Raw genomic sequence first — 14,612 nt, forward strand, 5'->3', positions numbered from 1 at the left:
GGGTCAGTTTGTGATCATGGGAATGGTCAGAGAGTGAGGATCATTATGTGACCCTGGAAATGGTCAAAAAATGAGGGTCAGTGTGTGACCCGGGAATGGTCAGAGAGTGAGGGTCAGTGTGTTACGTTGGAAATGCTCAGAGAATGCGTGTCAGTATGTGACCCTGGGAATGGTCAGAGAGTGAGGGTCAGTGTGTGACAGTGGGAATGGTCAGAGAGTGAGGGTCAGTCACTGACCCTGGGAATGTTCAGAGAGTGAGGGTCAGTGTGTGACCCTGGGAATGGTGCGAGAGTGAGGGTCAATGTGTGACAGTGGGAATGGTCAGCGAGTGAGGGTCAGTATGTGACCCTGAGAATGGTCAGAGAATGAGGGTCAGTCACTGACCCTGGGAATGGTCATAGAGTGAGGGGCTGTCACTGACCCTGGGAATGGCCAGAGAGTGAGGGTCAATGTGTGACCCTGGGAATGGTGAGAGAGTGAGGCTTGATGTGTGACAGTGGGAATGGTCAGAGATTCTGGGTCAGTATGTGACCCTGGGAATAGTCAGAGAGTGAGTGTCTTTATGTGACCCTGGGAATGGTCAGAGAGTGAGGGTCGATGTGTGACAGTGGGAATGGTCAGAGAGTGAGGGTCAGTGTGTGACCCTGGGAATGGTCAGAGAGTGAGGGTCACTGTGTGACCTTGGGAATGGTCATGGAGTGAGTGTCTTTATGTGACCATGGGAATGGTCAGAGAGTGAAGTTCAGTGTGTGACCCTGCGAGTGGCCAGACAGTGAGGGTCATTGTGTGACCTTGGGAATGATCAGAGACTGAGGGTCACTCACTGACCCTGGGAATGGTCAGAGAGTGAGATTCAGTGTGTGACCTGGGAATGGTCAGAGAGTGAGGGTCAGTATCTGACCCTGGGAATGTGAGAGAGTGAGGGTCAGTCACTGACCCTGGGAATGGTCAGAGAGTGAGAGTCAGTCACTGACCCTGGGAATGGTCAGAGAGTGAGGGTCACTGTGTGACCCTGGGAATGGTCAGAGAGTGAGGGTCAGTGTGTGACCCTGGGACTTGTCAGAGAGTGAGGTTCGGTCACTGACACTGGGAATGGTCAGAGAGTGAGGGTCAGTCACTGACCCTGGGAATGGTCAGAGAGTGAGGGTCACTGTTTGACCCTGTGAGTGGTCAGAGAGTGAGGTCCAGTGTGTGACCCTGGGAATGGTCAGAGAGTGAGGGTCAGTGTGTGACGCTGGGAATGGTTAGAGAATGAGAATCAGTCACTGACCCTGGTAATGGTCAGAGAGTGAGGGTCAGTGTGTGACCCTGGGAATGGTCAGAGAGTGATGATCAGTGTGTGACCCTGGGACTGGTCAGAGAGTGAGGGTCGGTCACTGACCCTGGGAATGGTCAGAGAGTGAGGGTCAGTCACTGACCCTGGGAATGGTCAGAGAGTGAGGTTCAGTGTGTGACCTTGGAAATGGTCAGAGAGTGAGGATCAGTATGTGACCCTGGGAACGGTCAGAGAGTGAGGGTCACTGTGTGACCCTGGGAATGGTCAGAGAGTGAGGATCAGTGTGCGACCCTGGGAATGGTCAGAGAGTGAGGGTCAGTGTGTGACCCTGGGAGTGGTCAGAGAATGAGAGTCAGTGTGTGGCTTTGGGAATGTTCAGAGAGGGAGGGTCGGTGTATGACAGTGGGAATGGTCTGAGAGTGAGGGTCAGTGTGTGACCCTGGGAGTGGTCAGAGAAAGAGGGTTGATGTCTGACCCTGAGCACTGAACAGAATGAATACCAGCCACTTACCCTGGGATTGTCCCTGAATGGTGACTGGCTACTGATTGAAGCCAGTTACTCATCTGATTATTCAACAGCTGGACAGCAATTGTTCATCTTCAATAAATTTGAGATTATAAAACACTTCTGACTCTCTCCAAGCTTCCACCAAGTCCCATTTACCTGTCATCAGATTTAACCTCCTCTGGCAACCTGTCCATTTTATAATTCATATACTTCCTGACCACATTGTCGTTATTTCCATAATCTTGTCCAAGCCTACAACCCTCATAAGACCTCAAAAGGCCTTCAGTTCTGGCACTCTCACATCCTCAGTTTTCATCATATGATCAAATAGGTTGATTAAGAATATCTATAACTACAGGGAAATTGTTCGATATACTTAAAGGCTTCTTTGGTTAATTTCAAAGGCATTTTCTAACTAAATAAGAACAACTCTTCTTATTCCCTAGGAAAGCCAATCGAATCCATTGTCTGCTGTGACATAATGCAAATGTGAATAAAAGTATGAAAATTTACTGCTGTTTTAATTTGTGCAAGGGAATTTAGGGGATAATTTAAAGATTAAAATAAGGACACAGAGCTTTTAGAGTTTAGTGGGAGTCATGTACCAGGAAAGGTATGTTTAAGATTAAATATGAGTTTCTGACTGACCGGAGAAGTATTTTCACATCAAGGGTTTTGAGACTGTGGAAAATACTACCAGAAATCAAAACAGAGATCATTTTGACATTTATAAATACGTTGAAGGAGAGGAGAGTTATAAACTCTTTATTTGATTTCTTTTCTCTATGATGGAAAATTCTAACATTTTAAAGTTTAAGTGAAAATAAAAATATTGTGTTTGGAATACGATTCATTTTGAAGATTTACACTAACACAGACTGATGAGGTGGAACTGGCTGTTTCCCTCCCTCTGGATGTGACGTAATTCCTTTGTCGAACTGACCTTCATCAGCGTCACAGTGGGTCAGTGGTTAGCACTGCTGCCTCACAGCGCCAGGGACCCGGGTTCCATGTCAGCCTCGGGAGACTGTGTGGAGTTTGCACATTCTCACCGTGTCTGCACGGGTTTCCTTCGGGTGCTCCAGTTTCCTCCCACAATCCAAAGATGTGCAGGTTAGGTGAATTGGCCATACTAAATTGCCCATAGTGTTCAGGGATGTATAGGTTAGGTGCATTGTTCAAGGATAAATATAGGGTAGAGGAATAGGTCTGGGTGTGTTACTCTTCGTAGAGTTGGTGTGGACTTGTTGGGCCGAAGGGCTGTTTCCACACTGTAGGGATTCTACGATTCCTGAAAATCTTCCAACAAATCTTAACTGAGCTGCTGTCGAACACCTTTAGCACAAGTCTGGGTTTCGCTTCCTCAATGAAGGGCAATATAAATTCTCTTTCTCCTGAAGGATCTGAGGCAGGACTCTGTTCCTTCACGGGCCGGAGTCTCTCTCCTTTGTCACTCCAGAAAATGTGCTTTCTTAAATGTCCTTAGCAAAAGCATGTTTTTTTGTCCTGAAGCCTAAGAGTTTCTGTTCATTTTCCACACCTGATCTTTTAACTCTGTTTTCGAAGAGTCCATTTCAGATTCATACTCCATAAGTCCATTCTGAATGAACCTTGTATCATTATGTCTTGCAAATAAGGGAGTCTTGAAAAAGGAAGTCTGTGGTCCTGCTCAGAAAATGAGCTCCAATTTGGAGAAATAAACTCTCTACCGTTCTCTTTCACAGCACGCCAAATTTTTCCATAACAGTGGTACCTGCACTCGGAATTGTGGTTATACTGTCCCTTGTTGTGACTATCTATGCCACAAGATACAGGAAGAAAACTGCAGCTGGTAAGTTAGAGAATTCAGAACCTTCCAATTTCACATTGAAAGGCGAGCTTCTCAGCTTCCAATTGGACAAAGAGAGAGAGGCTAAACATTTCCTCAGAGCTGGTCCCACTAAACTGACTGAAACTTTGTCAAAAGAGGGAATCTCGAGGTCATGGGGCTGCTGAGATAAATGGCATTAGAATCGTAGTATTATGCAATGCAGACGAAGCTCTTCGCCCCCATGGTGTCTGCACTGACACAAAGGAAACTCACAGTCAAATTGACAGTTACAAATTTTACTAAGGTCGCCTTTACACAGCCTTCCAGGTCAAAGTACAGCATTAAGTCAAAGTACAGCATTAAGTGCTGTCTGCCTTTTCTGTCTGCTGTAAAAGTGTAAAATAAACAATGTATGGCCACTAGTTTGTCACAGGCTCTTGAACAGCCTAAATGCTAGGGTCAATGACTGTAAAGAACAGAGATTAACGCCAATACCAGGTGCAAAGGAAAAGAAAAAACTCACATTCATATAAGAGAAAGTGAGGACTGCAGATGCTGGAGATCAGAGTCAAGAGTGTGGTGCTGGAGTTCAGCCAATTCCTGATGAAGTGCTTATGCCTGAAACATTGATTCTTCTGCTCCTTGGATGCTGCCTGACCTGCTGTGCTTTTCCAGCAACACACTCTTGACTCACATTTATATAGCACCATTTACTCCTGCACATTCCAAAGTGCTTTGCAGCCAATTGTCACAAACGTAGAAAATGTAACAAGCTCCAAAACAAAACCATCTTCAGTGAAGTAGGTTGAGGGTAAGTTATTTGGTGGGACGCTGGGAAACAGTCACACACTCACCTTGGGAATCAGTGAGCCAAAAAGGCAGACGGCGGCCTCAGTCTGTCATCTCATCCACAATGCAAATATTAAACGATGAGCCCCTGCCTCAGTGGTGTATTGGAGTATCAGACAAGGCCTTTGTGTTTGACTTTATAAAGTGGGACTTGAACCTACAACCTACTGCCACAGAGTGTTACCAAATGAGCCACAGCTGACACCTGCAGGAATCTTTAGGGCAGTCACAGTAAAGCTGAACAATGAATGAAAATATGCCTTGACCCCATAGATTTAAATAAAGCCTCAGATAAAGAACAATGTACAATGCAGCAAATACAGGAAGCAAGTATGCAAAGAGCTGGTGTAAATATCATCTTCCAAACAGATGTGGGTGGAAACCTAAATATGATGATAAGAATGAAATTTAAATACAGTGTTTAGTCGTTACAGACTATGTTTCAATGTTTTATTAACTAAATCAGTGAAATCAGTGCCATGTGTTCAAATCTCACTGCAATCAATAGTTTGACAGATAAGTTCTGCCAAATGAAGTGGTTTCAGATTATTTATGAATTGGAGATGTCGGTGTTGGACTGGGGTGTACAAAGTTAAAAATCACACAACACCAGGTTATAGTCCAACAGGTTTAATTGGAAGCACACTAGCTTTCGGAGCGCCGCTCCTTCATCAGGTGGTTGTGGAGGACACAATTGTAAGGCTATAAATTCTGTGCCTTAGAATTGTGTCCTCCTCAACCGCCTGACGAAGGAGCTTCGCTCCGAAAGCTAGTGTGCTTCCAATTAAACCTGTTGGACTATAACCTGGTGTTGTGTGATTTTTAACTCAGATTATTTATATAATCTTTTATATCTTTTCATTTGGCTTCGTTGGCATTGGGGGATTAGTTTGCTCAGTTGACTGGGCAGCTAGCTTATGATCTGGAGTGATACTAATAGCAAGTGTTCAACACTGCACCAACTGAGGTTACTGGGAAGGACTGTCCTTCTCAACGTCTCCCCTCACCTAAGGTTTGTTGAATCTCAGGTTAAAGCACCACTTTCAGTAATGGGAAAGTAAGAACATGATGCCTTTAACTTTATTGGAATTAACTATAGGGTCAACTTTTATAAAACACAGTGGATCGGCTTAAGTTGTAAAGACAGAAATGTTCCATGTTGTGTTTAAAGTAAGTGGATGAATAGGTTTATCAAAATAACACACAGAATGCCATTCACTGGTCTAAATTTGTGTATGCTGACATGAAATATTGCAGAGAACAATTTCTGAACTTGTGTGTCTGAATCTGTTTTGCCAATACCCCTTATAAAAGAATGTTACATTTTAGGGAATATGTCTGTTACAAAATCAAAAGCATCAGGCAGATAATTAAATTATATCGTGGTGGATTTTACAGCACTGAATTCTTAAATCTTTGTCATTCTTAGGTGAGAAAGAGTTAAGACGCACCAGGGAAGATTCGAATCCGGTTTATAATGATATGGTAAGAATTTCATGCAGCACCTCATCTGACATTTCACATTTACCTATCCTCATTTCAAATGCTAGTTTATTTATGGTTAGAAAACTAAGTGAGTTAATCTTCTGGATACACATCAAATTATTGCAGATGTTGGAAGTATGAAATAAAGAGAGAAATCCTTGAAATATTCAGTAGATCTGGCAGCAACTGTGACAGCAAATCAGAGCTCATAGGTGGAATCTTAATGTAGACTAAGTGACGGGAGTGATCATGAGATTCATGGCAGACATAGACAATAAGGCCCATCTCATCATCAGGAACGTCTTGCACCATCTTTCACGCTTCTGGAAAGTTGCAAGACTAGCTTCTCGCCAGGCAGTGGTGAGTTAAGCAGGATTATTGCTTATTGAACACTGTGTTAGAGGTCTAATTAATAGCCTCAGAAGCATTCAGTTTCCTATCTTGCCTAATACTTCAAACAAGCTAGACTTTGAGAGTTCTTCACATGAAGATACCTGATCACTTCAGCTTGCCATTCATTCCAAAGGTCCTCTATATTGGACACTGGCCACTGACCTCTTGAGCATGTTCCAAAGGTATCAGCCTCAGATACCCGATTTTCCACAGACATTGGCATCCAATATGTACCAGCCTCCAAGAACCCTCATGACAAATCTCTGATCCACTGACAGATACTTCTTGCAATCCAACGCTGCACCTTGGGCTGCACCAACAACTATCATTGCAATGTTGCTGCAAGGAAACTTTGTTCTCAAGGGCACACACCTAGCTCATGGACTGCACCAGGATACATCTCCAGGCTCTTCACTTGCTCCCATAGCATTCGCTCACTCTGAACCAACCTGGATGCTCACGATATCCCTACATTGCATTGCTGTGTATTGCCTTCTTACATGCTATCCCCTCAGCCAAAGATACCAGACTCATCTTACTTCTGTCTTGCCTTACCGTTAAGCACAGAAGCAAAGACAAGAAGTTTGTCATGATTGTCAAGCCAAGGGAGGTAGTGTCTGGTCTGGGGGACCTGGCACAGGAAGTCAGGTCCAGCTTCCAATACTAGTCCAGGGACTTGGACACAGTCATTCTGCTGCTCTGGGCAGTGAGAACCAGGATGTTCTCCACAGGGAGGGGTGGAGGGCTGAACATCAGGAAGCCCATCAGCCATTTTCAGTCTTCCTGCCGGATTGTGAGCTGTTTTCCTTCTAGAATAAGAAAATGCCATTGCATTAGAGGAAGCAAAAGGGGATGCCATATTTACTACTTCAGCTGCAGGCTGTGTCCTGAATAGGTGATTGGGTTGAGCAGAGGGCATGCTAGGTTACTGGTGTTGGGGGTTGAAGTCAGTGGAAGCACATGACGGAAGCTGTTGCAGACAATACCTAACCTTGACCTCCCATGACCCCTGATATCCCTGCTGTCATCCTCTTGTCCCTTCCTCAATCATATTTTGATCTCAGTCACACTGACCCGAACTTCCTGTGTCAACTCTGCACCCACTGTCCCCACCATCATGACCCTGCTGGAGCTTGAGCTGAATTAGGATTTACACACTAATGTAGCAGTTCACCATACCTTCACCCCCGAAACAAGGGAACTGCTGCCATTGTTAGAAAGTTTATAAAGAATGTGAATAAGCAGTTGAAATGTCCCAATATCTAAGACTATGGGCTAAGTGCTGGAAAGATGCATTTAAATAGGTTGACTTGATGGACTGAAGGACAGTGCTGAATGACTCCAAGCTTGTAAACTTGAGATCTCCTTAAGAGGTGTGAGGACAAGAAGCATTCAAAAGACAAACATTGAGTTGGCTTCAACATCTGATACCCCTGATTGCATCTGCTCAGAAATTGAGTTCATGGGGTTCCAAACTTGACCAGAAGATAGTGAGGACTGCAGATGCTGGAGATCAGAATCAAAGAGTGTGGTGCTGGACATTCCTGATGAAGGGTTTACGCTTGAAACGTCGGTTCTCCTGCTCCGTGGATGCTGCCTGGCCGGCTGTGCTTTTCCAGCTCCAAACTCTTCAAACTTGACCAGACCCAATCTTTCCACTTCCTTAAATTCCCAATCAAGTTGAGATGGTTGACTTTTGACCTTATTGTGTGAAATGCTTCTTCGATGTAACTGATCCCTACTCCCCATGTGGGTGAGAGCATCAATGATTAGCAAAGAGCAGTTAGAAAGCCAGTTAGACTATCACATTCATACACTCATACAGAAATAAAAGGCAAAGAGCTAAATCTTGTGATATTTTGGCTAAGTGCCAATCTTGTCGCCTTTCATGGAGGAATTCTATCCATGAGGCCTATGGAATTTTCTCACACTGTCACATCAAACGTAGCTCATTATTTACCTGCTCCCCGTCTATAGTTCCCCCCCCCATCCAATGCTAGCCCAATTTCACCACTCAGTGTAGCAATAATGACTGGCTATTACCCAGACATTGCAAGAATGGACTGCCATCCCTGGTCCCAGGTGGCATTTTTGAAAAGATGTTGAGCACCTGGTCAAGAACAGCCCAGAGCTGCCCTGCTTGGTTCATGACATTCATCAAGATATAGTAGAAAAGCAGAATTTGGTGCCCCACTTCATTGACAGGGACCTGGAGATCCTGGAAGTTGGGATACTACGGAAGAAGGAAGCTCTTTTTCCGCAAGACTGGTAGAGGTGGGCACAGCTCCAGAGCCTACCTGCCTGGTCCAAATTTGCCACCCAGATCACGATGATCTCAGCCATCCAGAAAATGCCCAGCGCTCTCGGAATAAGGTCAATGGCCTTCTCCACTCTACAAGAGTAAGTGTCACTATCTTCTCTCTGCTACCACACCCACCTCCCACCAAGGCTCACACAGTACCACTATTGCATATCGTATCTTCCCTCACTTGTTTTTATCCAGCCCAATTCCCCTACACGGCTAGCTGTACATGCCTCTGAACTATCTATCTACTCAAGCAGGCAAAAGTGAGGATTGCAGATGCCGGAGATTAGAGTCGAGAGTGTGGAGCTGGAAAAGCACAGCAGATCAGGCAGCATCAGAGAAGCAGGAAAATCAATGATTCAGGCAAAAGCCCTTCATCAGGAATGGTTGATTTTCCTGCTCCTCGGATGCTACCTGACCTGCTATGCCTATCTACTCAAGCACTCAGGACACTTTTTCCCCATTGCCCCAACACTAACAGCAGTGCCACCCAATTTCATCTCACTCAATCCTTCTCGTTCCAGGAGGGAGCAGCCCACAAGAGGGCAGAAAGAGTCAAGACAGGTGGTGGGCTACCTGACATTTGGCTTCTCAACCCCTATGAGAAGAGGATTCGGATTGTGACTACCCCAAGGGATGAACTGACACTGCACAAACCTGGACTGACATTGGAAGCTGCCCATGACTTATTGTGCCAAGATCCCCTGAATGAAGGGGGTCTCCCTTGACATGACGGAGAACTACTCCCTGTAGACGTTGAGGCATGGCCATACAGTTGAAGCGCAATATCAAGTGCAATTGCTGTGTAGGCTGCAGGCACATAATGCAGGTACGAGATTGACATATTATAGTGCCATACAGCAACCTGTCTGATGACTGCCTACACTCATGACAAACAGCCTGGCACTAAAAGACAAGGCAGGGCATGGATGCTGTCAGTATCCAGGTAGGCTCAAAGTGATTGAGCACTATGACAGCAAGTGAGAAACTCTGAGGTGCAGCCTCCTCCAATCTGTGAGCTCTGTTCAAAGTATCTTTGCAACAACATTTTAACAATAGGTGCCGGTGCAGTACAAATTGCAGCATGGCATTGCAGCACAGTACCTTAAGTGGGCCAGAGATGTGCCTTGAAGATGTGGAGAGGCTGACAGTTGTCAGATGCTAGTATCTGTGGGTGTGCATGTGGTCGATGCACTGAAGTGTGTCCTTGGGCATTGATGCTGGGTGTCCACTGGTCTGGATCACCCAGGCACTCATTCTGCCTTCCTTGCTGGGAATTCTTGGTCTCTACTTTCCAAGCTGCAGGTGGTGGGATAAGATCCTCATAATGAGCAGTGGGACTTGCAGTTAGTGAGGGTAATAAAGATAAAAATTATGCCGATTCATAGGCTCACGCCGCTCAGTAATGAGAATTTCACCTCAATGTCTTGAACTCTGTTGGAAAACATGAGTTAGGATCATGCAATACAGAAGAGGCCGTTTGGCCCATCAAGTCTGCACTAACAAAGCTACACTAAATCTACACTAGTCCCACTTTCCAACATTACGCCATAGCCTTTTTTGCCCTGAATATCACAGAAGGGCTCACTCAACTTCTTTCGTGATTCTCTTAGATTTTTCTTCATTGCCAATGTCATTCAGGGCCCTAGAAGATTCCACCCTCAGTTCAAGTTTCTTATGTTTCAGTTTGATAACCTTTCATTTGGGTTTAATAGTTCTTATGATGTAATGAAAAGTTGTGACTCCTTCACTTAATTATTCCTAACTCTCAAATAAAGTATGAAAGAGAGTAAAACACTAAAGTGTATAAATTAATAGTTCTTTATTAATCACAAATTTTGTATTTTGTTCTATATGAAAGTAGTCGCTACATATTTCAATGACAATTTGTTCATTTCTTAAAAGCCTTTCAGAGATTATGGTGAAGATATCACTTATGACATGGAAACAAGCAAATCCCTCAATTGGACGAAAGACTTTCCTACTTATATTTGTGATAAGCAAAAGTATGAACAGAAGGAGTCTATCTAATTAGCAAGTACTGCTAATTCTGGAGAATGGAATCAATGATCTACAATTGGATTTCAATATTGCTTCTCTCATCAATACTTTAAACTCTCATACTAACATCACAAGAACAGTCTGAAGGTTCCATTTTAATCAATGTTTTCATTCCCATCTGTTGCCTGGGAGATCGGCAAGAAATGTGGCTATTGTTGCTGATGTCATTAACAATCTGTTTCCTTGCAGTCCATCTTCATTTACTGGTAAATCCTTAATTAAAGGGACTAATGTCTATACTCAAATTTCAGCCAGAGAAATACCATATGGACAAATTGTATACTCATCCAGTGATGCTCCGACAATGATTCCTTGGTAAATTGTCTCTCTCTGCTTTTATGAATTCTTTTTATAAAAACATTGTCGTCTTTACCAGATGTATCGTGTCATCAATTATGTGTATTGCATCAACTGTACACACAGCAAATTATTTGCACATCCACTTATACAGTGGCAACAGAGAAAGAAGTTCAACTTGTTAACATATTAGATATTTTACTAATAAACTGTCAACTAAACAATATAAGTTCAAATATTTGGTGATAATCTTCACATAAATGTACATTGAATGTACAGGGATGATATGTGACTCAGAAGGCATGTAAATGAATGCAATTTACATAGCCAGTTATTATTGAATGTTACTGTCTTAAAGTAGACAATCATTGGACTAAAAACAGTGATACAAGAAGGTAAGTTTTCATTAAGCTACCTGTTAATTCACTAAAAATGAAAGCTTCTTCTGAGCTCTAAAACATTGTTTGTTCAAATAACAATGTAAGGTCCATGTTTGTAAGGTCACAAAGAACATGCATGTATTATGATCACAGCTGATGTTATGAGTGGATAAATCAGACATCAGGCTGAAACCCGACTTGATAGATTTTTTTTGTTGGTTTTAACAAGATGATCTTACACTGGAACCTGAACACGCAATGCTGCAGATTTAGTTTTAACAATAAAACATTTTTTATAGAAAGAAATGAAAATACAATAGAATAGGGTGTTATGGTGGCTCAGTAATTAGGACTGCTGCCTCACAACGCCAGGTTCAATTCCCACCTCTGTCTGTGTGGAGTTTACACATTCTCCCAGTGTCTGCGTGGGTTTCCTCCAGGTGCTCCGTTTTCCTCCCACAGTCCAAAGATGTGCAGGTTAGGTGAATTGGCCAAGCTAAATTACCTGTAGTGTTAGGTGCATTAGTCAGGGTAAAAATAGGGGAATGGGTCTAGTTGGGTTGCTCTTCGGAGGATCGGTGTGGACTTGTTGGGCCGAAGGGCTTGTTTCCACACTTTCTCAACCAAAGTATTTAAAGTTAACATGTTTAAGATTTCAAAATACATAGCACAATGCAATCTTATTAATCTGAACTGTATAGAGTTTGACTTAGTTGTGGCCTCAATAATGAGAATTTGATAGCCTCTTCCTTGATTCTTCATACAGCTGAGCTTAGACTTTCTCAGCTTCATGTAATTTCTTCAAGGTTTTAATTGAACACTTCTGGGTTGGAATTTTTAAACTAAACTAACAATTCTGAAATATCTCACTTTCTCAGGTATAACTGTTTCATATATCCAGTTCCAGCCAAGACATCTGAAAACTGACAAAACTGAAGCCCAAAAGCTCTTTTCAAGCTCTGGGTCTTTCCTTTAATCAAAAGAAAACCAATGCCATAATTCACTTGAGAAAGTGTGCCCCAGAGTCCCAGAGTTGTCACAAAAATTAAAGATTAATCAAATAGTCAGATTCACAGAAAACACTGTTATATATAACAAGAATCAATATTTATAATAGTGAATCGATTCTAACCAGAGGCAAACAAAATGATTAATTATCAAAATGTATAACTTACTCGCTAAAACTCTAACCCTGTGTTTAATCCTTCAACACACATCCAGACAGACTCAACAAACAAACAGGCATGGAAGTTAAAAATACAGGAATGAAAACTGGGCAAAAGTAGATCAGTAACATCAATGCACAAGATTCAATGAGATATCCCTTTTGCTTCTTCCAAGACCTTCAGTTCTCCAATCACTTTACTTCCACATCCTTTCACAGGGCATTTGAAGCAGTAATTGTACAATTTTCTGGTCGCTGCTGGGAGGCAACAGCTTTCAGTAACTGATGGGAGAAAATAGCCAGCTTTCTTTCAGGTTTTAGTTACTTAACTGCAAGTTGCTCAGCTCTTTAGCAGCCAATCAGAGAATTATTGTCCTGCTGATGATATCAGGCCCCTCAACAGCTCCCGATTGCACAAACGAATCAGAAATCTGACTCTGGATCAAGCTTGCACCAATCCCCCGATGCCATGGCATCTTAGGCATCTACCCTCACTGCTTGAACAAAGCAACTGTATAAACACAACTCACAATGAGTTCCATCAACTTGTTTTTAAAAATGCAGCAGCTCTTTCTGCCAATATTGTTTTATAGCCGAATCTTCTTTTCTCATTTTGGTCCTTAATCCCAAATAAAGAAATATAAAATGATGTGTTTTTTACATCAACCTCTCTCCTTCTAAATTGAAACTTAATGTACACTCTTTGCTTTGAAACTCTCCCAATGGAAACAAAAACTCATTGCACACTTGGAATTCTCTGTCTCTTGCGCTGCTTTTAAAATAAATCACCATGGCTTCAGAAATACATATAAGTTAATCCTTAAACCTCAGGCACACAGAAAACCCATAGTTCACAAGTTCAAAATCCAAACTTAAAAATAAATTATTAAAATATAGATATATCACAACATCTTGTAATACATTTGGTATAATATAATATGGTCTTGAAAACAAGTTTACTGAACAATGCCAAGTATTCTATGACTGTTGAAGCTCCCACCTTAATATTCACAATCGTGCTTTAAAGGGGTTTCTTTTTTACTTCACTCCTCCTCCATTATAGAAATAGAAAAAGGCCTGGTGAAAACTTTTAGTCTTCTGTAACAAGCAACTTGTTGATTCAATTTTTTTTTAATCTCATGTACTCTTGAGGTCTTCTGGTGCTGGACCAGAAACTACAGCTCAAATCCCACATCAGGAATTGTTGACTATAAAAGATGCATTTGTTACATGTTCATTTAGGTTGATTGTCTGCCTGGAAATCTTCCCAATACGTCGTCGTCTGAATCTCCTGATTAACCATCCTGCAGAAGGCAATGGCAAACCACTGCAGTAATTTGCCCATAAACATGGATCAATCTACAAAGGTTTCCAGGCTCAAACTTTGGAAAAATGAGGACAGGAGAAATGACTGATCTTTAACCAAACAATATTTATCACGCATAGTATATATCTATTTATTCTGTGCCTAGCCTCGAGATGGCTGTGGTACCCAATGATCAGCTCTGATAAACCTAAAATAGTTGAGGATGATTACAAGCATGGAAAAAAGAAATGATTATCCTTTACCAAATATATTCACATTTCCTCTAATAATGAACATGATCTGAGCAACAACCATTTGGTAACATCTGTACCTCATAACCCTCAGTCAATGAGATAACTATCCATAGCATGGCCTCCATACCACTAACACTGCCAAATACCTATCAACATAAACTGGTAGGTTACCTGCTCATACAATAAAAGACCAAATGCTAAGTATGGGTGAAAAGTTAATTATTCCTCAACCGTGGTGGTTCATCAAGTAGTTACAGATTTCAGCAGTCAGGATACTCACAGCTAGCCTGGGTAAACAGAACTGCAACAAACACTAAAGAGGGTCAATGGTCTCCAGGATAGAACAGACTTTTTGAAGTGCCTGTGTCACTTCAAAATCTATTTTTCTTCTTCGAGTAGATTCAGAATGTGATTTATGTGATGAATTTGAGCATTATATCTTGTGGGTGGCACGGTGGCACAGTGGTTAGCACTGCTGCCTCACAGCGCCAGAGACCCGGGTTCAATTCTCGCCTCAGGTGAC

The 14,612-nt window shown here is 42.5% G+C and overlaps 1 protein-coding gene across 1 annotated transcript in view; it reads left to right on the forward strand.

The window, feature by feature from the left end:
- LOC122562928 overlaps positions 1-11,059 on the forward strand; it is an 83,543-nt gene extending 72,484 nt beyond the window's left edge. The window contains exons 11-13 of the mRNA XM_043716229.1: positions 3,509-3,615; positions 5,873-5,928; positions 10,532-11,059. Of these exons, the coding sequence (XP_043572164.1) occupies positions 3,509-3,615; positions 5,873-5,928; positions 10,532-10,657 (289 nt within the window). The 3' untranslated portion in view covers positions 10,658-11,059. The remainder of the gene's footprint in view (positions 1-3,508; positions 3,616-5,872; positions 5,929-10,531) is intronic.
- Positions 11,060-14,612: the final 3,553 nt, after the last annotated feature.

This window comes from Chiloscyllium plagiosum, chromosome 26 (assembly GCF_004010195.1).
Source record: "Chiloscyllium plagiosum isolate BGI_BamShark_2017 chromosome 26, ASM401019v2, whole genome shotgun sequence".
In the NCBI taxonomy this organism is placed as follows: domain Eukaryota; kingdom Metazoa; phylum Chordata; class Chondrichthyes; order Orectolobiformes; family Hemiscylliidae; genus Chiloscyllium; species Chiloscyllium plagiosum.